This window comes from Melanerpes formicivorus, unplaced genomic scaffold (genome assembly GCF_026170545.1).
Source record: "Melanerpes formicivorus ecotype bairdi unplaced genomic scaffold, bMelFor1.0.p_v2 SCAF_8, whole genome shotgun sequence".
NCBI lineage: Eukaryota > Metazoa > Chordata > Aves > Piciformes > Picidae > Melanerpes > Melanerpes formicivorus.
In genome coordinates this window covers 11,082,575-11,108,644 of record NW_027142360.1, presented here as the reverse complement: position 1 = coordinate 11,108,644, position 26,070 = coordinate 11,082,575, and the positions used below count along the sequence as shown (strand labels likewise).

At 40.9% G+C, this 26,070-nt stretch overlaps 1 protein-coding gene across 6 annotated transcripts in view; it reads left to right on the top strand.

Annotated features, from left to right (window-relative positions):
* The first annotated feature begins 297 nt into the window (after positions 1-297).
* The window catches only part of CAPRIN2 (caprin family member 2), a 34,612-nt gene continuing 8,839 nt past the window's right edge, over positions 298-26,070 (top strand). For 2 of the 6 annotated variants that reach the window (XM_068142118.1, XM_068142117.1), the window contains exons 1-13: positions 1,333-1,815; positions 3,684-3,746; positions 9,111-9,197; positions 11,617-11,855; positions 12,911-12,993; positions 14,971-15,135; positions 15,627-15,670; positions 17,007-17,843; positions 18,716-18,757; positions 22,591-22,722; positions 22,919-23,006; positions 23,760-23,815; positions 24,381-24,491. In XM_068142118.1, the coding sequence (XP_067998219.1) occupies positions 1,468-1,815; positions 3,684-3,746; positions 9,111-9,197; positions 11,617-11,855; positions 12,911-12,993; positions 14,971-15,135; positions 15,627-15,670; positions 17,007-17,843; positions 18,716-18,757; positions 22,591-22,722; positions 22,919-23,006; positions 23,760-23,815; positions 24,381-24,491 (2,295 nt within the window). In that variant the 5' untranslated portion in view covers positions 1,333-1,467. Of the gene's footprint in view, positions 320-1,332; positions 1,816-3,683; positions 3,747-9,110; positions 9,198-11,616; positions 11,856-12,910; positions 12,994-14,970; positions 15,136-15,626; positions 15,671-17,006; positions 17,844-18,715; positions 18,758-22,590; positions 22,723-22,918; positions 23,007-23,759; positions 23,816-24,380; positions 24,492-26,070 lie in introns of those variants that run through there. The other 4 variants (XM_068142122.1, XM_068142119.1, XM_068142120.1 and 1 more) reach the window with 3 other exon arrangements.

Here is a 26,070-nt window from a genome sequence, read left to right as displayed (position 1 = left end):
GCGTCCTGCCCACGCAAGTCTCAGGAGGCACACCAGGTGCTGCCAGGCAGCTTGACCCTTCAGGGCCTAAAGCCAGTGACCCACGAGCAATCCCCAGTAAGCGCCCCGCCCCGCCCCGCCCCGCCCCGGCTGACTGACGCCGCCACCCGCGCGCCGTCACATGAGGCGGGGCGGGAAGGAAGGCGGGCAGGTGAAGCAGCGCCGGCCATTGGGAGGCAGGCTGTGGCCTCCGCGCGGGCCCGCCCCGCCCCGTCCCGCCGCCTCTATATGAGGCAGGGGGCGGGCTGCAGGGTGGGTTTGAGCGTGTGTGGGCACCGAGGTGAGTGGGGCAGTGGGAACAGCAGCCGTCGTCCTGTGCAGCCCGGCCGCTGCCGCAGTAGCAAGGCGAACAGGCGGCGGCGGAGGAGGTGAATACCCGAGACGGCGATGCCGGCAGGAGGGAATCTTCTGCTGCTCTCTCTCATCCCTTCTCCTCTATCGTGCTCTGGGGGTGGCGGCGGCCGTGCTCTTCCTAAGCGGTGCTTTCTCGCCGTCCCTAGAAAGAACGCGTTGGAGGGCTGACCCTGGGTTCGCCTCCCAGCGAGCCTCAGAGCCGGCGCGGTGGGGTGCAGAGGCACCTCCCTGCCCGCTGGTGGGGACGGCGGCAGAGGCTGAGAGGGCGTCCCGGTGAAATGCGGGATTTCTCCTCATCGACCCTTCTCCTCCTTCGCCGTGCGCCGCAGGTACCTGCCTGGGGTCATATGCCGCAGGCTTCCCGGGCAGGCACGGGGGCAGAAATACAGTGTCATTGCTTTCCAGGAGCAGGTTTGAGTAAGTATTTGGAAGGTGAGGGTGGTGGAGCAGTGCTTAGAGAAAGCCTCTCTTCAAGGTTAAAGTCTGTCAAAGCCAGTGTCTTGCCATGGCACAGGCACATCTTTTGGATGGGTGCAGGCAGAAACCTCCTCATGGAGAATGATGCTGCTGTAACTGAGTGTGCTACTGCCTTTATAAAGCATTTTTTTTCCTGTCATCACTTTTTTCAGTTGACATATTTTTAGTTTAAATTCTTGGCTGGCTTGCTGCAAAGGTCATGAAAGGGTAAAACCGATTTAATGGAGCTGAGAGGAAGAGGGCCTGTACCTTCAGGCATGCCACTTCTGCATCTTCATTCAGGCCGCATCCTGGATGCGAGGCTGGTGGCATGATTTGCAATTGCTTGCTTGCAGTTTTTTTTCCCTTGTGGGTGATGTGTGCAGGAAACCTGCCTGGTCTTATATGGACACTATATTGGGCTTCTGGAATCATCCCCTGTTCTAAATCTGCCTATGTAAAGGATTTCTGCTGTCTGGATGAGTGGTGAAACTTGAACAATACAAAACTTGCCTTGCTTTGAAATTCCTGCTATAGATATTTTGAAAAGGCAGGGAGAAGAGCAAAAGGCTGTGATAAATTCTTACTGAGGCTCAATGTTGTGGCTACGTGTTCTGAATGTGTGATAAGAAAAGATGCAACTTAAAAAGAAAAGGAGGGGAGGGTGAGAGGGAGCTAAATAAAAGGAGTTTTTTTGCAGCTCCATCCATTTCAATGGTGCAGCTTTCCCAAGCCTCTTTCTGTTGCCCATCATCACCTTCAGGCCTGTCAGAGGAAGGGGAGGATAAGAAGAGCATGAAGGCGACCAAGCAGCAGGTGAACCCGTCTGGGGAGAGCCAGCCTCCTTCCACCCCCCTGCAGTCTGCACTGAACTCGGCTGCCTCTCCTTCTCAGGCATACGAGACTTACATTGACAATGGGCTTATCTGCCTCAAACACAAGATCAGGAATATCGAGAAAAAGAAGGTAACTTTTTTTGTTACTATTGCACATTTTAAAGCTGCTGATTGTGAAACTCTGTGCCTGTTTTAGTTGGGATAAGGTTGTGTGTGCATATAGAGAGTAGCCAAGAAGGTGTTTTTGTTAAATAACCAGTGAAAGGACCTAAATATGAATTTGCTCATGTTTGTTGTTTTTTGTTATAATCTCTGTGTAGTACTGTTCTGATATGAGATACTTGTATTTTGATATTGTGTGAGCATAATGTTTCAGAGAACAAGGAATGCAGCTGACTGGAAGCCTGCTCTGAGTTACTGGCTTTGCAGTACATGACCAATAGTTAGCAAAAGCAATTGAATGTTAATCAAAACTGAGGATGCTTCTCTGATAGACTGAATCAGTTCAGAACTAAGCTGGTGCTGATTTGGAGATGGCTTTATAGTCTTGCAGAAATCTTCACATTCTATTGATTATGTGCCTCTATTATTAGGGATCTAGAAATGCACGTAAAATTGGAAATTAGAACAGGGTTCTCTGACTCATGGAAATACCAAATGATATTAAATGTGTATTGTTCTTCACTTTGCAGGCATTTCTGACTTCCCTGTTTTAAACATAGACAAATGTTATTCGTTAGAAAGATTTTATACAGTCTCCAAAGCATGTTCTCCTGCTTTGAACTAGGCTTTTCTAGGTGGGGGGACAGAACAGTGTCAAGAAGAACGGAGATTATACATCTTAAAAAATTGTGGCTCTAGCTAATGAGGGTTTTGCATTCTAAGGCTTCAGTTGATTGGCAGGTGACTGAAGGCTGTGTGTGAATTTTAATTTTAAAAAATGTTATTTTCTGTAAGGTAAAAGAACTAATTGTGCTGTGGCTTTTGATACCTGGATCAGGATTCCAGGTAAAGCAATTGTATGAGTAAATGATGCTTCTCTAAATATCTGAAAAGCTTTGTGTTATGCCTTCAGGTGAGGAGAGGGAGTACATCAGGCTTCTGGCCATGTGGTTAGGAGACTTGATCCTCCTGGAGGAGATGCAGTATTACTGCTGTCTCATATCATGCATCATGCTGTAATTTCGAATAATATCGGACAAGTATGTTTTCAGTGTGTGATTAACCAGCTTTGTGTTGTATTTTAATTCTGTCCAAGGAAGCTTACTGTTGGGCTTTTCTTAAGTGTCTTTGATTTTCACATGAGTGACAATATGACATCACCACCTAATTAAAGTGAGATTGAAATGAGTAAAAAGTATCCCTAGGCCTCGGGTCGTATAGGTACTGTCATTAAAATCCTATGTGGGAAGATACCCAAATACAATAGTATTCAAATCCATGTCCCTTTGTTTTCCCTGGGTGTATAAAGAAGCTTGTAATATGTCATTGTTTTGTATAGTGTAAAGACTATTTCAGTATATTATAAAGCTTTCTTCCCAAGGAAGTACACTAATGTCCTTAGGAAAATAGTACTATAAAATCTTGATGACACAACTGAAGCCAGATCTTGAAAGATGTGCTCTGGAAAATTAGAGCAAGACTACTCAGGGATAAGATAACCAAATTCCAGCACTGGCCTTTAAAAGTACAAAAGCCTAATATAAAACAAGAATGCTGTATTTCTTTGGAGCTTCTTAAAGATGTAAGGTCAATGCATTAATATTCCTTAAATAAAGGTAAAGAGTACAAACTAAAAGGTCAAAATACAAGAGGGAAGTAAGTAGCTCTGAGACTGCTATGCCTTTGATTTGGCAAAACTTTGGATTTTCATTTTCCTCTGAAAATAAGAAGTAGTAAAATTCCTGTTCTAAACAGAAAGAATGTAATTTCACTTGTACTCAATACTCCACATTAGACAGAAATCAATACTAAAAATTACTTTGGATCTTTCTGCAGCTCAAACTGGAAGACTACAAAGATCGCCTGAAGAAGGGGGAAGCCCTTAATCAAGACCAGCTGGTAAGTTTCCTTTATGCAGGCATAGATAGCCTCAAAAGCTTCAAACATGTCCGAAGGGATAGTTGCTGAAGGAGGTGGTGGTGTAGTTTTTGCTGAAGTCATGCATGAAGCCTTGCAATGGCATTTTTCACAAAGCCAAATGGACACATTATTGATAATTAAATGGAACGGTGAGCCCATAAGCTTTGTCTCCCTTAGTCTTCATATATACTGAAGTAATAAAAGGCCCTTGTTTGTTTTTGCTCTGTAGATTTTCATCTTCAGTGCTCCTGCATCTTCATTTCTTGATGGGTTATTTGTTTGCTACTTCTCTGTATGTCATTGCAGTGTTAGGACCCAAATCAAGACTTCATTAGTAGCTATTCAAATGGCCTGTTGGCTGTATAGTGCTGTTGCTTATAAGTAGCTTTTAAACTGACAGCTGATGTTGATCTAACTTGCATGGGATATGAAGGCTACCTTAATGTAAGAAGGTATCTTCAGCTTATTTAAGCAACTAATTTGAAGAGTACCTCAGGTAGCAGCCCTTAAGAACAAAGGGGTCCAGGATGGTTGGACCTACTTCGACAGGAGCTCTTGAAGGTACAGGAACAGGCTGTGCCCATGTGCTGAAAGATGAGCCATCAGGGAAGGCAACTGGCCTGGTTGGGCAAGCAGTTCTTGAAGGAATTAGGGAAAAAAGAGGCTGTATCACCTTTGGAAAGGTGGGGAGGCAACTGGAGATACGTTTAAGGATATTGTTAGATCATGTAGGAGGAAAAATTAGAGGCAGAAGCCCAGTTAGAACTTCAGCTGAACACTGCTGTGAAAGACAATAAAAAGCATTTTAATAAATATATTAATGCTAAAAAGAGGGCAACAAGAACCTCCACTGTTTATTGGACCTGGAGGGGAACATTGTAACTAAAGATGAAGAAAAGGCTGAGGTACTAAATACTTTCTTTGCCTCCATTTTGAACAGTAAGGCAGGAGGACTTCAGGATAACTGGCCTCCTGAACTGATAGATGGGGTCAGGGAGCAGTAGAAGCCCCCTGAAATCCATGAGGAATTAGTTCAGGATTTGCTGAGCCACTTGGATACTCGCAAGTCCATGGGACCAGATGGGATCCATCCTAGGGTACTGAGAGAGCTGGCAGGTGAGCTTGCCAAGCCTCTCTCCATCTTTTACCCCCAGTCCTGGCTCACCAGAGAGATCCCAGGTGACTGCAAACTGGCCAATGTGATGCCCATCTACAAGAAGGGCTGGGTGGAGGAACCTGGAAACTACAGGTCTGTCACCCTGACCTCAGTGCCAGGAAAGATTATGGAGCAGATCATCTTGGGAGCAATCACAGAGCACCTGCAGGACAGCCAAGGGATCAGGCCCAGCCAACATGGATTTAGGAAGGGCAGGTCCTGCCTCACCAACCTGATCTCCTTCTACAATCAGGTGACCTGCCTCGTGGGTGTGGGGAAGGCTGTGGATGTAGTCTATCTGGACTTCAGCAAGGCCTTTGACACTGGCCCCCACAGCAAATTCCTGGCCGAGCTGTCAGCCCATGGCTTGGACAGGTGAATTCTGTGCTGGTTTAAGAACTGGCTGGAGGGCTGAGCCTGGAGAGTGGTGGTGGATGGTGCTACATCCAGCTGGCAGCCAGGCACTAGTGGTGTCCCCCAGGGATCAGTGCTGGGCCCAGTTCTCTTTAATATCTTTATTGATGATCTAGATAAGGGGATTAAGTCCATCAGTTTGCAGATGACACCGAGTTGGGGGCAGGTGTTGATCTGTTAGTGGGTAGAAGGGCTCTGCAGAGGGACCTTGACAGGCTGAACAGATGGGTGGAGTCCAGCATGATGTTCAAGTCCAAGTGCTGGGTGCTGCACTTTGGTCACAGCTGCCCCATGCAGGGCTAGAGGCTGGGGACAGAGTGGCTGGAGAGCAGCCAGGCAGAAAGGGACCTGGGGGTACAGGTTGACAGTAGGCTGAACTAGCAGTGTGCCTATGTGGCCAAGAAGGCCAATGGCATCCTGGCCTGTATGAGGAATAGTGTGGCCAGCAGGAGCAGGGAAGTCATTCTGCTCTTGTACTCAGCACTGGTTAGGCCACACCTTGAGTCCTGTGTCCAGTTCTGGGCCCCTCAATTTAAGAAGGACATTGAGACACTTGAATGTGTCAAGAGAAGGGTACCAAGGGTGGGGAGAGGTCTTGAGCACAGGCCCTATGAGGAGAGGCTGAGAGAGCTGGGGTTTCTTAGCCTGGAGAAGAGGAGGCTCAGGGGAGATCTTACTGCTGTCTACAACTACGTGAAGGGAGGTTGTAGCCTGGTGGGGGTTATCTTCTCCCAAGCAACCAGCACCAGAGCAAGAGAACACAGTCTCACTGTGCCAGGGGAAGGTTAGGCTCGAGGTGAAAAAGTTCTTCACAGAAAGAGTGATTGCGCTATGGAATGTGCTGCCCAGGGAGGTGGTGGAGTTGCCATCCCTGGAGGTGTTCAAAAGAGGATTGGATGTGGCACTGGAAGCCATGGTTTAGTTAGGCCTGAGGTGTTGGGTGGTAGGTTGGACTTGATGATCTTTGAGGTCTTTTCCAACCTTACTGATTCTATGATCTATAAGCTACTGATTTAACTGGGAATATTTTCTTGTCCTAGTGCTGCCATGAGATGGCTGGGAGTTGTCAGTACTGTCAAATGCTGTTGGAACAATGTCTATTTTGTACCTAAGGATGCTAGACCTTGGAATAACGTACTGCAAGATCACTACTCAACATTTTATGGAGCTAGCTTAAATTTGCCTGATGTTGATAGTGGTTCTGGCTTTTTCTGTCTTGGACTAGAATTAACTCTAGAACTGAAACCAAGTTGTTATAACATGAAAGCTGTTGCTTCTTAAGCACATCTTAGTAGCAGTGTCACAACCCGGAGAGTTTACTGCCCTTCATACTTTACAAGTGTACTTCATACATGGTAAAGAATTATCTTGCTGGCAAGGGCACTGATGCTTCAGTGGTAGTGCTGATTGTGCTAATGAATCACTTGGGAAAATACTTCATTGACTGTTAACAGTGCAGCAGTATGGGAACACAAACACTGTCCTTATTCTGAATAATTTGTTAGTGACAATTTGACATAAATGGAAGGGTAAATAACTTGCTACTTAAAAGCAGAGTAGACTTATTAGAGTGAATGATCATTCAGAACGACAAAATCTCTTTTACTGTCTCAAGTGCAGAAGCAAATTAAATCTGAGTGTTTAGAGGATGACAGCACTACAGGGTGTGAAAAGTTGTTAGGTGTAAGTAAAACTAAGATGTGGTGGGGAGTTAGAGATGAAGGATTTTGTAGATGGTTTTCTTGCAAATGCATCCAGCAGCACTGACTTTGGAAAATGGCAATTCACTTGGTTACTGGCTTTCAGTATTCCCAGCTGAGCTTAACTTCAGGTATTAGTATTTTTATCTTAGTTTCTGGGATATGTCAGGCATCTAAAATGTCTTGCAGTGGTATTGACTAGTGTAGAAGCAAGCACTGATTCAGTATTTTAACTAATCTAGTCAAGCCCCCAGTTTTGGTGGTTAAGGTACAAAAAGATGCATTTGTACCTTTCAGATGCAAGTTGCCCATGTATACACAAGTACTGGGACCTGGTGGCAGGAGCTAGAGCAAAGCTTGATGGTTTAGACACTTGCCTAAGGAAACATAACTGCTTATAATGCACTGTTACTCTGATGTCATGTCATCTATATTTTTCCACTCTTTCTCAGAGAGGAAGAAGTGCACATCTGCTGATGAACTTGTCTTGCAAGGAATTTGGATTGAACTGTAATTATGGTGCATGGCTGCCAGAGCTGCTGTGTGAGCTGTACTGTAGGAAACATGTTTAAAAATTAGGAGCTTCCAGCAACCTAAAATATCTCGCTGGCAATCTTGTACTGTTCTGCAAGCTGAATGCTGTCCTCAGTACTGTCCCTCCAGCTTGTTGCTAATTAGTAATTATTGCTTTCCTGCAGTCTGAGTTACAGCTTGTCATCAGAGCAGTGGTTAACTGTCCTTGATGTTTTCAGTTAGGGAGTTTTACTCTGGGATTTGGAGTGTTAAAGGCACAATTCCTGTGATCTGTCTAGTAAGTCATTAGTGATAAATTGAGTCTTCCTCAAATGTGTGGGCATTAGGGTCTTAGCAAGTTTGCTTAGCACTTGAGAGAATAACTTCTAATTAATCCTTAAAAGCTGCTTGATAAATTGTTAGTGCAGCTACCTACCAGATAGGTGCTTTAAAGTAAGTTACACAGTTTTGTGTTGTGCACTAGTTGTGTTGGCCTAGTGCACTGAAATTAAGTTAATACAAGTAACTGAACAAACAAATAGGTAACTTGCTTTCGAGTTATCTAGGAATATGTGAAATTTGCACATATCCTAGATCTTATTTGGATGGTAGATTAAACTTTTGTCACCAGACTAATGAAGTGCTTATCAACTCTAACACTACTTTGGAAGAGCTTTACATCAGACTGCCAGGCTCATTCTAAAAACTTTAGAGTATAATGTCCTGAGCATAAACCAAACTAAGTATAAAGCACATGTGAACAAAGTTAAACTTAACTTTTTACTTCCCACAAATGCCTTGTTGTACAAGGACAAGGGTAGCATGTCTCAGTTACAGCATTTTTCTACCTCTTCAGGGCTGTCAAGGAGCTATGAAAATTAACTGGCTCCTTAGTGAGGAATAACTCATTAAAAATAGGGTATATTAAAATGCAATTAATCTACTTAGTCTTTTTGGAGATGGGCTAGTATGATATTGGTTAAAGCCATTAGTGTATATAGGAACACTGCTTTGTGGTGGAAACTAGGTTTCAAAGACTTTTTGTGAAAGTATGCTTTATCTTCTATAATGTTCTTTCTGAAGTTTGTACAAATTATTTGTAAAGCCTTTAAACTAAGCATGAAGGTAAAAGATCTATGCTGAACTTCTGTCTCCTGTATTTGTTCCAGGCTTTCATATCAGTGTCTATTTTACATAGCTGTTTATCTCTGCTGAGACCTATGGCAACACAAGAAAAAAGTTATTTAACTGGCATTTAGGCTTTCCTTTTTTAACCATCAGTATACCAAGTATTGTGGAAATTCTTGCTTAGAAAGTCTAATACAGACTTGCAGGATGTCTGTGTAGTGGTGTGAACTGGCTTTGTACTGTGTCTCACACAGTCATGGGTGAATGAGACTTATGACTAAATGGAAAGTACCAGTTAGAGACAGTACTTTTAAAATGTTAGTTGCAGGGAAGTATGCACTAAACAACTAGTTCTGAGTGAGAATTCAAGTACAAGGGGATTGAGGTGCCACCATTAGTCTTAAGCATGAAAAATACTTTATATCTTTGTAGGAAGCAGTAGAGAAGTACGAAGAGGTAGTACACAACTTGGAATTTGCCAAGGAGCTTCAGAAGACTTTTTCAGGACTTAGCCAAGATGTAAGTATAAAATACTCTGTGGTTACCTTCTGACCTTTCTAATGACTGCACTTACATGCCAATATGCAGAATACTAGGAAGTTTCTATCTTAGAACTTAGGAGATAATTTGCTTTAAACTGGAGTTGAGTAGAGCAGAGAAAGCGTTGACAATTGTGTACCACTGACCTCCAAATTGTTATTCACTGTTTACCCCTATAAGCACTCATGCTTAAGTAAACTGAGTCCTTGGAACTCAGCTGTGCTTGAGATTCCTCCAGTTTACTTGTTGGAAATGGTTAACCATCTTTCTGGTGGCCTGTGCCTGAGGTGGACTCATCACCTGCACAGCTGCAATGTAGTAGGGAAGCTGCTCTACTGGAAAGGGCATGCAGGTCCTTGTGAGTATCAGGCAAAGTAAATTGAGTGTACTCCGGGAGCAGTGAAGGGTAGACTTAGACTGAGGACGGGAAGACTAAGAGCTGATTATTTGCTGCTTACTATCCAGATGTCTGTTTCTGGTCACTCCCTACACAAAGGCTGTACATTAACTTTAGTGAGTCCAGTAGTGAACCTCTGAATGCATGGGGCCTAGAAAATGCAACCTGTGAGGAGAGCCTGGAAGACCTGGGCTTATTTGGCCTGGTGAAGTGAAGGCTTGGCAGGAGATGAAATATTAGCCTTCAAATGCCAAAGATAGTGCTTAAAGGATGGAGTCGGGCTTTTTGCCCAGATGTGGTAGAAGAAATGATAGTAAATTGAAATAGTCAGCTCCAGCTAGCTAGGAGGGAAATGGTCAATATGAGGATAATTGAACACTAGAGCAGGCTAGACAAGTAGTAAAATCTATCCCTGGATCTGTTCAAGACCTGACTGCACAAAGCTCTAAGCAATCTGGTCTTGATTCAGTATAGCCTTTGTTCTGAATGACATGCTAAGATTCTGTTCACACTGTTTTGATGCTTCCAGTGAGGGAGAGTGCTGGGGTTAAATCACTTTGGCTTCAGTGAGAAGTGAAGCTCCCAAAATTTGACTGAAGCCTGTGGAGTTCTCCACTTACTGTGCTGTAGTTGTCCCCCGTTACGACAAGTCACAGATTTAGTGCTTTATTTAGGCCTTTATTCAGTGCTTAAAGGACTACAAACATTATTTTTGTGTAAGCAAGTATTTTCATTGGAGAAACTGATCTCTTGGCTCAAACAAATAGTATCCTTATGAAAACATCTGATCCATGGTAGTACTGGGGATGTTAAATATGATTAGTCACTGCTCTGGCATTATTTGTGCCTCTTACAGAAAGGTTAAAGACTAGTAAGATGGCTTGCCTTGGTGTTGACTGAAACCCAAACAATTTTGGTAGAGAAGCTTTTCTCTCATATGTATCAATTCCAGGTAGTACAGTAAATCTCTCAAAACACTGTGAGCATTTAAGAGATTTAAGAGCATTTTCAGCAGTGTTGCTGCTTTGCTGCATCAGTTATTGCAGGTTGCATATAGGAACTGAATATCGAAATTTGGATTGCTTCCTCTTCATTTCCTCTGTGTAGCTGTTCAGAAAATCAGAAATGTGAGCTGATGTACCTCTCTGTGCATGACTTTGGTAATCTAGCATTCATTTCTTCAAGTTCATATTTATGCTTTAATTTATGCTATAGTTAAAGGCTAACCTGCTTAGTTTTTATCTTGCCTCTTCTGGTATGGATTCCATAGTCAATGCCCATTGCTGGAACAGAAAGAGCCATGACAACAACCTTAAATCCTTTACAGTGCCTTCTAGAAACCTAAGTTTTCATAGGTTTTGCCAAGAAACTTCATACTGAGGCATTTTAAAATCTACATTTACTTAGCTAGCTTCTGCTTAAATCTATTAGTACATGATGAAAAACCTCCTCAAATGTGTGATGGTTGTGTATGTTCTGTGACTTGTTCAATGAGTCCTTTAGTCTTATGCCAACAGAACAGCAGCATTCTGCTGTATCATTTAAACTGGACTATTCACAAGTGAAGAGACAGTTGTTTCACTAGGAGAAATTTGAGGCAACTTCTGCATCGCTAACTTCATGTGATAAATGTTAAAGGACAGCTAGGCTTGGATTTGCACACTGGTATTAGTTCTATCCTTTCCTTATATTCAGTTGTGAATGCTGTAAGAAAGCAACTAGCAGGGAAAATCAGGATCTACACATACAGGCATATCACAAATGAAGCTATCAGTATCCAGTTTGACTGAAAGCTGGATGTGTAGAAAATGAGTAGGTAAATCAGTAGATTTCCAGAGGAGATGCTTGAAAGGTCTTGGATACCTGAAGAGAGTTAAGAACTTCTGTTATCGTACCAAAATCAGTAGTTTGAATGTGGGATGATTAATACTAGAATGTCATGTTTTACCTTAGAATCCTTTTAAGTGAACTCTTGTTTAACTGTTGAATTCATGTATTTAGCTGCTGAAAGCACAGAGAAAGGCTCAACGAAGAGAGAGTCTACTGAAGCTTGAAGCAGAGAAGAAAAAACTGTGTACAATACTTCAAGTTCAGTATGTGCTGCAGAGCTTCACTCAAGAGCATGTTCAGAAAGATTTCAAAGGTGGTATGAATGGTGCAATATACTTGCCTTCTAAAGAACTAGACTACCTCATAAAATTTGCAAAACTGACATGTCCAGAGAGAAATGAGAACTTGAGGTAAGCTCAGGAATTTTGTCTAATTGGTATGCTCCTTTGATTATGGTAGATGTCTAGTGTTTGATACTGTTATGTCTTGAAATACTATGTTTTGGGATACTAATTGAAATTCTGTGCAGTACACTTCTCAGTCTGAGACTAGGAATGTGGCAGACTTACCTCACTGAGGAGAGCTACAATAACTAAAGCCTCAGTTGTGTGAACTACATACAAGCCCTGCTATTCTGTGTGTCCATGTGGGGCTTGGGGCAATATAGTCCAATAATGTTGTAAGCAGGGACAGTGGTGGTATGCTTCTTCCTAAGGTCTCAATCTTCATAAAGTGGAAAAAGTGCAGTGAATAGAACTGTTCTATTGTCCATTCATCTAATGATCCCGATATTTCTTTATTCCAGAGGACTGTAAGGAACATGACTTAAATTCCTAAAACTTCTTATCACGTGTCATATGCTAACCTGCCTAATCTTTGCTCTTAAATTAGCTTCTAAATAGTATCTGCTTATTAAAAGCTACACAACAGGAGTCAGCCTAGAGAAATAAGTAGCTTATTCTCATTACACTTCTGCAAAAGCATAATGCTTTCCTTTGGGATACTACATTGTGATGACTTCAAAATCTGTCTAGAGGATGTGGAGTAGAATGTGAATCTATGTCAAAAGTTTCTCAATAACAAGCAGAGTGGCAGGAGTATTGATGGTTGCCCCTGCATACATGCATCCAATAGACAAAGCTATTAGCTGATTAAACAGCAATTGTTTCCCTGTCTGGGAATGTTGGTTTGGCACAAAGTCCATCTTGAAGTATCAACTTGTGGGAGAGTGCTAGGCTTGCTAATCTGTCTTAACTGTCAACAAAAAGTTACATTTGCTAGATTATTTAATGTATGGATACAGATGAGTCATTTCAGTAGCAGTGAACAGGCTTAGGATTCACTCTGTGTACAGCTGTCACTTGGAAGGCTAAACACTAATCAGTGCCTTGAGGAGTGGTATTGTGATACTGCAACACTTGATCTTGGCTATGATTCTACCTGGTGAAACTGTCATTTGTTTTAGTTTTGAAGACCAGATGGAACAGTCATCTCTCTACTTCTGGGACCTTCTAGAAGGAAGTGAGAAACCTGTGGTTGGAACAACGTGTGAGTGTCTAAGGAAATAACTTAGATCTAAATTTTATATGCTGTTTAAACATCTTAAAAGCGAATGTACAAGAGAAGCTACTAAATAAAGCACTTTAAGTGCTGTGTGTAACTCAGTTGCCCAAGGATGAACTGCTGTTTGTTCTAAGTTCTGTTTAAGTGCAGCTCAGTAGGAATCTAGCATGTTTTCTTTTTCCAGCTAAATACTTGCTCTTCTACTGGCACCTTTTTTAAAAGTAACTAATAGAATAGAATAATAGAATAATAAACCAGGTTGGAAGAGACCTTCAAGATCGTGTCCAACCCACCTAAACAACTAAACCATGGCACCAAGCACCCCATCAAGTCTCCTCCTGAACACCTCCAATGATGGTGACTCACATTAATACCCTGCAGAATCAGCAGAGGTAAACTTTTTCAATAGTTGTTTGCAAATTGGATGAGGTTGGAACACTGCTCCCAGTCATGAAATGCTTAGCTGAGTATGCTGATGTGTTACAGTCTCATTGGCCCTAGGCTGAAGGTCCCACAGCTTTGGAGATTCCTCTTGCAGGAATTCCAGGCTCATACCTGTCTGATGACACTGCAGGATACCACACTAAGGAAGGATTATCATTGATGGAGCTTGCTGTGACCTCTAATCATGTACATTGTACACTTTGACCTGTTGCAAGTGCCCTATCTTTTCAAGCATACTAAAATCTGGGACTGTATATTCTTGTATCTGTGTCTTAATTTACAAGCAGGGGTTTTGAAACTAACAAACACTTTTTTCTGTTTGGAACTTGCTTGTGAGGTAACTGTCCTTACTTGAGTTGCAGTGTCTTTCCTATTGCAAACGGACCTTGCTTGTCCCATTTACTCCAACCTTGTGATGGCTGTGTGCATTTGGCATTGACAATGTGTATGAAACTGTTAGACCAGAGCACTAGTACCTTACCTAGTTTCAACATACAGAAAGGTAAACTGAGAACTAAGTGTTAACTCTTCTCATATAATGCTGGACAAAGTGCAAGCTGACTTTGCATTGCTTCAGGCAGGTAACGCTAGCCTTGCCTATATTGACCTGAATTGATAGTTGCCTAGTTATCTTGGGCTCCAAACTTTTCTGGCTTTTTTACTATCATCTAAACAACTTCTATGGCTCTTTTGTCATCTCTGTCCCCTTAGTGTCAATTTTTGGATCCTTTTGTATGCAAGCTAATGTTGAGATAAAGCTGTTAGGACATCTTATTAGCATTTGTGGCATTAAGGCAAATTTTTTATATCCACATTAATTTCTAGCTACTGTTCTTGTTGATGCAGTTGTCACCTGATAGGAATCATCTTTCACTGACATTTTTTCCTGTTCTCAAGACTGCTGTCTCTCTAGCTACTCCAAAACAATTTCTAGTATCACTGCTACTTCTAAGGTCTTAAGTCTCTAAGCTGCTCTTTTTTGTGTAAAAGAGGAGACGGGGTGGTGCTGCTTAGTCACGCAGCTGAGTGTTGCATCAATCATGTCAGTTTTGACTTTTCCAAAACTGTGGGGGATACAGTTCAGTCTGAAGCATTCTCTTGCTTTCTCACTCTGCTTGTTCTTGCAATTCTCAAATTTTCCTTCTGACACAATCCTATTACTGGTAAGAGAACCTCGTAAGGCAGTTGCATAGTGACTTTGTGTAGTCATTTATACTGCGGTCTGCACAACGTGCTTTACTCTATGCATGTGGGAGACCTGGTGGCTCAATGCTTACCTTGTGCACATTTAAAAACAAGTGGCAGACCTAGCTGTGCAATTGCAAAAATATTTTTGGCTGCAGCATATAAAGCACTGTAACAAATACTTGACTAAAATATTTTATTGCTATGACCCAGTCAGATGTGTGAATTTGGAGAAATTTATCTAAACAGTAGAAGTAAGGAGTCTTTACCTGTAAACTGACTGTCCCTTAATTTCAAATTTTCATCTTAATTTCATGGATTTTTACTCTTCAGATAAACACATGAAGGACCTGTTATCCAAACTTCTAGACTCTGGCTACTTTGAAAGTATTCCAACTCCTCGTACCACTGTGCCAGCAAAAGAATTGGAAGAAGCAGCAAATAGAAAATCTGAGAGAACCAGACACATGTCAAAAGGAGAGTCTGTCAAAGAACCAGGTGGAATATTGCAGGGTTCAATTTATATATCATAATGTTGGGCTAAACTTGAACTGAGCATTGACTTTGCTTGATGCTAAATGTAATCCTGTGCTGTAGCTTACTTGTGATGCAGTAACTAAAAAGGAACCTGTGAGTCTTGCAGCTCTGTTCTGGCTACTATTATAGAAATAAATCCAATTCAGAGTGATAGGATGTTTTTGCTTTTTGATCAAGATGTGAGGATTGTCTGGTATAGGAAATGTTAGATATTACAATAACCAACTTACAGATGCCACAAAATGTTTTGTGTTTAGCTCTAATCTTCTGCAAATGTGAAACCAAATCGGAAAACAAACTTGTCTAAAAATAGCATGTTGAACAACAAGCTGAGCTTTCAGAATACCAGGTCTAGCAAGAGGTACTTCCATTTAAATAGAATTAAAGACTTGCTACTGTTTGGTCTGTCTGTGCATTTGATCAGTTGAAACAAATTAACATCCTTTCTCTAGAATCCATTATGGACCTTATGAAGTCTGAAATACAGCCACAGGAGGTAAGATACTCACCTGCTAATTGCTTTCCCTTGGTATTGTGATTTATCAGAAACACAACTGCACTGCTGCAGCCCTATTTTAAATTTGAAAAGGGAGTCTGAGCAGCAACTTAGGTGTTGCTTTATGTAAGAATTATTAAAAGGCTTGGTTGCACTTCCATTTCTAGCCCCAGTTTTATGGCTTCCCTGGGGTATTCTGAGAAAAGTTGAGTAGGATTACATGTAGTAGTATAGTACTTTAATGCCCTGGCACTTCCCTAAATAAACAAAAGCTTGTAGAGTTGGATACACACCGATCCTTTGCGTGCTTTGGGGTAGAGAATACCCATCTACTAAAGTTGCCTCTAAAAAGAGAAGCTTATTGCTACAGACTTGGTATTGGTGAGGTTGAGAATGATGTAGGTTTTGCTATGATTTGTCAGAAAAATGGGGATGCTAAGACAGGTTTGTGTGCACAAGTGTGTAGACCTGTTTTAACAGCCCTTCAGGCTCCTGAGTTAAGTTTCAGCTGGAAATATCTTAAACTATCTGACTTGGTTCAAAACAGAGGGGGGGGTTTTCTTTTGTAAGTGGAAATAGTGGTTCTTAAAATGCTGAATCCTTGTTTCCCAGGTATCCCACTGGAAGGTGTGCTCTAGAAAGTTTTTGTAATCTACTGGTAATTACTTGACTAAAGCTTTTTGGGTGACTTGTCAGGAAAAGTGTCTCAACCAGTGAGCCTTGTTCATTCTTCACTGCATATTTAATTCCTGTTCATGACAAAGTGGTGACTCAGGAAAACTTCAGGACATCTTCACTGAACTCTCAGACTTACTGTGATAGTAAAACAGCCTGGAGTTGCAGAAGTCCATTGGTACTAAATCTGGCTTTTTGTATTTAAGCTCCATTAAGAATGAGAGTTGTACTTGGTTACTGGTCAAAGAATTTAAGGGAAGTGGTGCTAGTTGTCTTAGGCAATTGTCTACTAATACAGTACCACAGCGTTTTAGATGCTTAGGAGGAGAGCTACCATTATAAAAATCACAGTTCAATTTGATATTGTCACTGTTCAGGAACACCAGTTAGCATTGAGGATAAGGGTGGTAGATTCTCAGCTCAAGTATGTTTCACCTGTGCTGTTCAGGACTGTTTTTATGCTTCTGTGGCATACAGAGACTCTGCAGTGTTGAGGGATGAAGCCATGGCTGTCCTTGTAGTCTCTGTGGCTAGTGCTTAAACTGTCTAGGCTCTGCTTTTAGTTGAAGTTTTCAGTAGCTAGGTTACCTAACTTAATTGTCCTGAACTGTAGTTGCAAAATGTTTTCTTGGGAGCCATTAAGTTTCTCTGGTCTATATAGTTTCTCAACAGGCGTTATTTGCCTGAAGCAGAATACTCTATCAAGAAGAAGCCAGAAGAGTCCAAATCTTGGGAAGCTGAGTGTGCTAGGAAGCAAGAATCTCCAAAGTCCTGGGAAATGCTTGTTGATATTGAAGAGCAGAAGCAGAAACTAGAGACCTTAAAGCCTTGGGAAGCTCGTATTAGACAGCAAGAACCAAAAAGACCAGATTCTCCAAAGCCTTGGGAAGCTCGTGTTAAAGAGGAAGAACAGAAACGTGAGTCTACCAAGTCCTGTGAGACTCGTGTTCAGGAAGAAGAACAGAAGCAAGAAGGTCCAAAGGCTTGGGTAGCACGTGCCCGAGAGGAGCGGGAGTCCCCCAGACCTTGGGTAGCAAAGGTTAGGGAAGAGCAGGACCAGAAGAAACAGGAACCATCTAAGCCATGGGTAGCAAAGGCTAGGGAAGAGCAGGACCAGAAAAAGCAGGAGCCCCCAAAACCTTGGGTAACCCAAGTTAAGGAAGAACCAGAACCAAAGCAGGAATCTCCAAAACCTTGGGTAACCCAAGCTAGGGAGCAACCAGAACAAAGGAAGCCAGAGCCTATGAAATCATGGGAAATGCCTGTTAGGGAAGAACCAGAGCAAAAGAAGCAGGAGCCTGTGAAGCCTTGGGCTGCACATGTTAGGGAGGAACCAGAACAAAAGAAGCAGGAGACTCGAGAGGCTTGGGAAAAAGCTGACAGGCAGCAGCAAGTGTCATCACAGCAGTTACAGAACACTCCAAAGTCCTGGGGAGCTGCAAGTGTTGGGCCAAAGGAACAGATGGGCCCAAAGAAGTTTGATATGGAACCCAAAGAAGTGAGTTGGCAATTACCTGTCATAAGCTTTTGGTACTAGTATACTGGACTAAAGCCTCCCTATTAGCAGAGGCTTTATAAGGTGCATTTATTGGGCCTGTATTTAGACTCCTATCCCATTCTTTCATGGGGGAAATAATTCTGGCAGCTGAAGCCTGAACAGCAAGACAGTCTGATTTGCTTTTTACATCAGTGTATTTGCCATTTTTGAGGCTTGAATATCTGCTTTACATGTAAGACAGAAGAATTAACTTAGTTCATCCCTATCTATTGGTGCTGTCCACTGTTATCAGTACAAAGCAGGTATGACTCATCCAGGGATCAAATACTTTGTCAAGTGGCTGCATGCAAATAACACTTCAGTAATTTTTTAGGCTTTTGATTAAAATAGCTGCTGATTCAAGAGGTATCTAATATCTAGATCAAGCAATACCAACTGTACAGGGGCTTAAATATGTATTTCCAGATGAATGCGTGAACCATACTGCTGCCTGAAAAGTCTAACAATAGCACAGTTGGTTATAGAAATGTAAAAAGGAAAGCTATTGCAGGGCTTACAGTTGAGCAGACTGCTAGTCTAGTTACGTTGCCTTCTTACTCACCTGCGTGTGCTCAGGTAGCAACAATTCTGGTAACTGAAAAGCAGATACCTGAACTTTGTCTGCCATCTTAAGTGCAGTGTTTATAGTTAGACTGCAGCAAGAAAATATGGGGAATTGAGCAATTCTCTTGTACATAATGCTGGCAGCACTGCTATCCTGTTTCTGCAGGAAAGCAGAAATCAATTAATTCCATATCACTTATAGCAACAATTGAGCTGAAATCTTGTCAATAGATTTGGCATAACTGAAAAATGGATCTTCTTGTGCCTAGATGCGGGAGCGCAAACAGAAGGTTGAAAATGAAGTTAAAAGAGTATGTAACATGCAGCACTGGGTCACAAAATGGGTTTAAGGTGTTTCAGCTTGAGTCATCTGCACTCAAGCTGAGTAGAATCTGGTGTCCCCTGGTGGTGGTGGTACAGGTACAAAACCAGGTTACCTCACTAAGTAACTGAGCACAAGTAGGTGTTGTGCACCCAACTATGCATAGTCTTATTGTAACTGAACCTAAGTATTGGAGTAGTCTCAAACACTTTAAGATGCCTTGGAATTTCTGGTGTCATATTACCTTAAAACTTAAATGCAAGATGCTTCCTGATGATATGTGGCCTTTTTATGTAGGATAGACAGATGGATGGCTTATGTGATGGACAGATCTTTGATGCAGTAAGGAAAAAGGAGGGTCTCCAATCAGTTGAAGAAATGTGTGAACTATTATGGACATCTCTAGGCAATGTGCAGGCATGCATGTCAGTAAAATGTTGGGAGTGTGAGGCTGCTTAAGAGGGATTGCTGAATGAAGTAAAGAAAGCATATTTCTAAAGTATTCAAACTGTAATTTAGATCATAGTGAAATACCCACTGGCTTTACCTTAGCTTAGTAGCTATTGATAAATCCTAACATCAAAAGTATACTGTGTGAGTAGAAAGTGCTGTACTATCAATCTAGTTTCATAACCATTTTTTCTAAAAGTTGATATCTTTGACTTGCAAGGTATGTAAAAAGAACTATTAAAATCGTATTAAAATTTTTGATAATAAAATTCTTTCCTTATATGAAGAAAGAGGAGGAAATGCAGTGCTGTAGCTCTGTCCATTTCAGAATAGAATTAACCAGGTTGGAAAAGACCTTCAAGATCATCAAATCCAACCTATCACCCAACACCATCTTATCAACTAAACCGTGGCACCAAGGGCCTCATCCAGTCTCCTCTTAAACACCTCCAGTGATGGGGACTCCACCACCTCCCTGGGCAGCACATTCCAATGGCCAATTACTCTTTCTGTGAAGAACTTCTTCCTAACATTCCAGCTTTAACCTCCCCTGTTGCATCCATAAATGACCTTGTGTGTGGGGATTTAGTCATGGTGTATAAAAGGTCTATATTGCTGTTGCTTTCTGGAGCTGAAATTAACCTTTCTTTATTCACTAATGGTTGGAGCTTAGATCTTTGAAAAAAACTACTAGGTTTTGAGATCTTAAAAATATGCTTATTTAACTTAATGTACTATAAGATGCCATACCTAAGAAGTTGAGCCTAAGTAGAGTGAGCTGATATGCAGGCCTATTAAACATTTGTGCAAACTGTGAACCAGCAAACTTGGTTAGACCATGTGCAAGCAAGTTTGGCTTGTGCTGTCATTCAGTGCCTTTTAATTCATACTGTGAATATTGCTCTAGGTAGAAAGCAAATGTTAATTGCATGTCTGCATGCCATGGCTGGTGATAGCTTGTGATTACTGCTTAGATATCACCATTCCAGCTCGTTTAGTACTCCAAAGTTAAATCTAAAGGGAAATTGAGATCCTGTATCACAGAATAGTGGTTTGTGTGTTTTTTTTACTGTTATGAGGCAATTGAAAAATATCTTAGTAGTGTTATGTATAAGGAGACCGGGAGTCTCTCAAAAATAAACATCAAGCTTTAACAGGAATACCTAGTATACTGTCACTGTAGTGTTCACTTGCAGTGGTTTAGCAGGTCTTAAAACAAATTCTAGGTATTTCAACTCCATTTTTAGTTAGTTTACTGGATGTGCATCAGAAGTGTGTGCTGAAGTTAGGTTTCAGAAACATTGTTGTAACAATTAGACCCTAAACTCATCAGTGCTGTGTAAAGCTTTAACCTGAATGTTGCTTGATCTAATGTTAAACGGGCTCTGCATGTGTAAGTTTGAGCTGGACTAACAGGTCAGTGAACTCTGTGACCAGCTTGTAATGACTTCCAGCAACAGCACCAAATGGAGTTTAGAAAGGAGACTTGGCTGAAGTAATCTTAAGTAGGTAACTGCTGTTTTTCAAAATATTTTTTTTTTTTAAAAGGCAAGAAATCTGAAATAGTTTTAACTTCCTGATACTTTCAGTGTATGCTTTGTATTGCATTTAAATACTCAAGCTCTGAACACCTAAGTACCAGCAAAATGGCAAATCAGTGAGATAACACTAGCCAAAAGTGGGTATATTTAAGTTTTTAATATATGCAGAAAACAGAAAGTTAAGTTCTACAGAATGGAAACTTTCAAACTTGGCTTAAAGCTCTAATGTACACTTCTTCTTGAAGTAAATGTCACCAGCAAAATCCACTAGCATGATCTGGGGAAGGAGATGAGGATGCCAATAAATTGTAAAATCATACAGAAGGTTGTATCCTCTTTACAACCACAAGTGAAACATTTCAGTCTCTTCTGCTTCCATACTCATGAGGCTGTTTTCACTTACTTAATATACAGATTTAACTGACATAGCTAGTGGACCACCTTAACTTTAGTCACTGACAGACTTCACCTGATTAGGTGAATAAAGGTGAAAAGCTTCTATTACCTACTTGCAAACATGTAGAAACAATTTGGTAGTGTACCTGTATCTTAGTAAATATTTGACTCATAATGGATTTACTGTGACAGCAAGTGTTTTAAGATTGTCTGCTTGGTAGTGAGTGCTAATAAAATGGACAAGAAGATTCAGATTCCTAGTAACTTAATCTATAACCTGCTGATATTTAATGTTATCTCTCTTGTCCTGCACTTAGATCCTTAGTAGCTTTAGTTCCTGATCATTACTGAAAAGCATAGAGCAATGTAGATTTGCATAGGCAATAGTTGAAGGTAGTGCTTGTGCATCAAATTTTAATTAAGAGTAGCACAAGGATGCACTAGTTCAGATCCGGAACAAAGCAAAATTTCTCAGAGCTCAAGCAGTTATCTTGTGAGCCATGCAGGTTACAGAAATGGAGTCTTCCAGAGTTTGTGCTGTACATACATGGATTAAGCTTCCTGAAGCTCAAGGAAGCCTGTAAGCTGCTTCCCTGTGTGCTATTGGGAATTTTGCAAGGTGCTTTCCAAAGATGTTAGCCTAAGTCTAATATTAATGTCACTCTAAACAGGGTTTTTGCTGTTTAGAGTGTCTTGCCATCATGATTTTTCTAATACCTCAGACTTAGCTGTTCTTTGACAAAAGCATTTCCTTCTTCAAGTGACAATCAGTTGGGATGAACTGTTGAGACCATCTGAATCAAGGAGCAATGAGGCCTTGCAGAAGTCTGTATTTTAGCTACAAAGACAAACTCATATGTGGGAGCACAGATGTATTTTTCATGCCAGATTTTGAAAAGCTGAATGTAATACTTTCTGTAGGAGATAGTACACTAAGAGTATCTGGCTCATTAGTGGAAGCACTTTGGTCTTATTAACTTGTTTGCAATGTCCATCTTTTAGATAGTTTCTTCATGTCTGGAAACACCATCCTAATAAAAAAATCTGTACTTATTGGTGTGGGTTCTGGTGTGGTAGGAAGTGTGTTTTCAACCTTGAGTGGTGCAGCTTTGTTATTAAAATTTGCTCTGACCTTAAATATGTGGAGCTTTTTAGATAGATGTGTCTAGCTTTGCCCTAAATGCAGGCAATTTCATGTCTTCTGTATGTCTGAATGTAAGACACAGAATGAAGTGAGTTCATTCTTTGCCTTAAGTTGTGGCAACAGTAAGCTGATAGGATTGCTTACAAATTAACAGCTTGATTCAGGAAATGCCAGCAATGGCACAGAATTCCTTGTCCTGTGGTATCTGACACCTATAGGTTGTTCTGAAAGTATACTGAATAAATCCTTGGTTTGCTTCCAGTATTAGATTTAATATTTCTTCTTTTTTAGGTGCCTAAATCTGTACATCAGCCAGCTGCAGAATTTTGCTCTACTTCAACTCTTCCAAAAGATCCAGTATTGAGAAGGGAAAAACTGCAGGATCTGATGACTCAGATACAGGGGACTTACAATTTCATGCAAGTATGTTTACTGTGCTGTTGTAGCACAAAGCTCCAGTCCTAACTGGGTCAGAGAAAACAGTGCTGGCCGTGTATGTTTGCACTGAATGAATGTAGTTTTAATTAGCTAATAACAACCTATCAAATAGGAATGTTTCATCTGTATCTAGAGTTTAACTTCTTTTCCCCCAACCAATAATCTTTTTTTTTTTTTAAAGGAATCCGTTCTGGATTTTGATAAAGCTTCACCAAGTGCCATTGGTTCATCCCAGCCGCCTTCTGTTACTCCAGCAAGTAGTTCTGTAGGTAGGTAATATTGTAAGAGTGAACTGTATCTAAGATTTTGCAAATGCTAACAGAGTTTGCTTGGTCTGTAGATCATTAGATCTGGTAAAGACAGCTTGTCTAATGATGAATACCATTTCAGATAAAGGTAGCTTGAGCCACCTTTCTTGTTTGCTGGAGGTGGTTTAAATTGGTCTGTCTGCCTGGAAATGGAATGTTTGTATTTTCACTAACTAGCATATGCATCTGAACCCAGCTGCAGAATTACCATGCTGTAACAAACTTGCCTATATGTGGGTATATAGACATAAGCTGTGAATAAGCTCAGGATAAAGAGCAGCTATCTAGCTACACTTAGAAAACTGGAGCTCTCTACAGTGGGACATGTTAATAAACTGGGTAGCTCTTGAACTGTAAAATGTATCTATCCAGTTTATTGCTTTTTTTGGTCTGGAAAATGAGTATCTCTTGTGGTAATTGTTTTAATCATTGAATACCTATCACCTTTTATCAAAAAGAAACTGAAGTTTTCAGTTGGGTGTAGTTTACTGATGCTAGGTCTAAGTATTTTTAGTGCAGACACCAATCATTGAGTCATAGCTGTGTGGTTGGAAAAGACCTCTAAGGTCATCTAGTCATTGACCTGATGCCATCGTGGCACTAAAATAATTTATCTTCATATGGAATGGTTTCAATAAGAAACTGCACACTGAAACTATAGTGTTTGAATTAAAAGTAAATATTGCTGAAGGCATTCTTTTTTTTTTTTCACAGCTCCAAAAGAACAGAAACTGCCAAGTCAGAGTGATTTTCTTCAGCAACCCCTTCAAGTAAGTTGAAATTAGGACTGCCGTGGAAAGGCAGAACTGGAGCCAAGGAATGTAGTTATTCATTAGAGTAGACTTAGTACTGCAACTGTTTCTCTTATCAGTAGATTTATAACAAATTTCATACAGTAGTTTGCAAGTCTGAGATCATTTCAGTGTGGAAAAATTGGCTGCTCTTCTGCTTGAAAAGTAGCAACAAAATGCTTGAAATTTCTTGAAGTAAAAAAAAAAAAGTTATGTTGAAACAGTTTGAATATTTAACCTGTAGATTCATCATAGCTGAAGTGGTGTGTAGGAGAACATGCTGCTTCTTTCCAAGACAGGATCTCAAAGCTGCAGATGTGCACTAACTTAGACCAAACAAACAGTGTCTCAAGTTTGGGCAGCCATGGTTAAGCGAACCTTAAACTTTGCTGCGCTTGTGAAATTTGCCACTTTGGCATTTAAAATAGGTTTCTTTGCCACTAACAAGAATTTCTAAGAAACTTAAGCTAACTGAGTGTCAATTTCAGTGAAACCAAACATTTCAGATACTTTTGCAAAAACTTCTGTTTTCTCTTCTTGCAAGGCTGCTGCTTCATCCATGACACCACATGGTTCAAATACTTCTCTAGCATCCGCTGATCAGACTCTTTCTGGCTCTGAAACTGAAGACATAATGACACCGCAGACACCAAAGGTAATACACCCTGGGCATCAGTGGTACTTTAAGATCTGGGCAATGGCTAACCCTAACAAAGCTATGGTGGGGCATCTCTTGAACTACACTTGAGCAACATACAGGAACAGAATGTGAATAACAGCAATATTATACATTCTAGAATAGTTAAGGATGGTTGAAAAAGTCTTCCTGATACTGCATGAATGCAAATGACCTGAAATCAATGTGTGAGATGAGAAGTGCAGGCTAGCAAATGTGTATCCTTGTGGGAATGTGAGCAGCATGAAATACTTGCTTTTAGTGTAGAATACACCTCTAATGACAACATGGAGGATGCATAAATTTTGATTAATATTGTAATGAAACAGCAGGCTGTTGTGTAGGCTGAAGACTGAGATGTGCTCTCTGAGGAAATAACAAGAAATACTGGGATTCTGACTTCCTGATTTCAGTTAAAACCTCACTTTGTTTCTGTAACTTAAGTGCAGTTAAATCTTCAACTAGCAGATACTGTTTAGAGCTGAGAATAGTGTTTCATTTATATCACTGCTTCAAAGAACTCTTAAGTGTATTGTAGTTTTCAGAAACAGAACTGGCTCTTTCCTGTTGGATTCTCTAATAGAATGTATGTAGGCTATAATGGGAAATGTTCATGCTTCTAAATTACTTCAGTTTTTGATGTGCATGTCATCAGTACACTGTGCAATGTAGCATTTGTTCTGTTCTTTGGTGTACTATGTCTTGACAGGGATGTTAGTCTTGGGGCATCTTGAATCACCAGTTTTGACCTGGTACTCAACACCTTTTGCTTCTACAGTGTCATAAGTTTTCTTGTGTTGGCAAGGATTAAATGTTGATGTTCAGTATACATCCATAAGACTTGTGCTGTGCTATAGCTGTAGAAGATCTGATTTGGTAGAGTTTTTTGAAGTTACTCCAAACAATTTTATGAAACAGGTGCTTGTGCCCAGAATATCTCACTAGTCCATTAGGCTTCTAGTGTGGTGTCTCATTTTTATTTTTCTTACAATAAATTCTCTTATCCATTGTGTTCATGAGAAGATAAACTTTGCTTCGTCCCAGCACAACCAGGAAGTATACTCTATGGTGTCCATGTAGATAACAGGACTGGTAGTTTTTAGCACTACGCTGTGTATTGAAGTACAAACAGCTCTTTAATCTTAACATTACGAGTGTGAACTAATAATGGAACATGTGGGCTTGGCAAAAGCAAGCCAAGGTTAGGCTCTGAAGCTTTGTTTGGCTCAACAGATTGCTAGAAGCGTAATGTGTGTATCACAGACTTGATTGTAAATAACTGAAACAGTCTCTGAGTTTTCTGACTTTGCAGGGTTACTTGCATAACTAGTTGTGTTAGAAGGGTACTCTGAATCTCTAAAGGTAGTTACTTGAAACTTGGTTAAGATGACTATTTAGTACATGTGCTTTGGGCTTAATGTTTGTAGTGATCTCTCAAAATCCACTTAATCGTAAAATTGCTTCAGTTAGGAAACTCTTAAGATGAAGTCCAGCTGTTGACTTAACACCACCATGGCCAATAGACATGGCACTCTGGGACATAGTTTCTTTGTGTTTT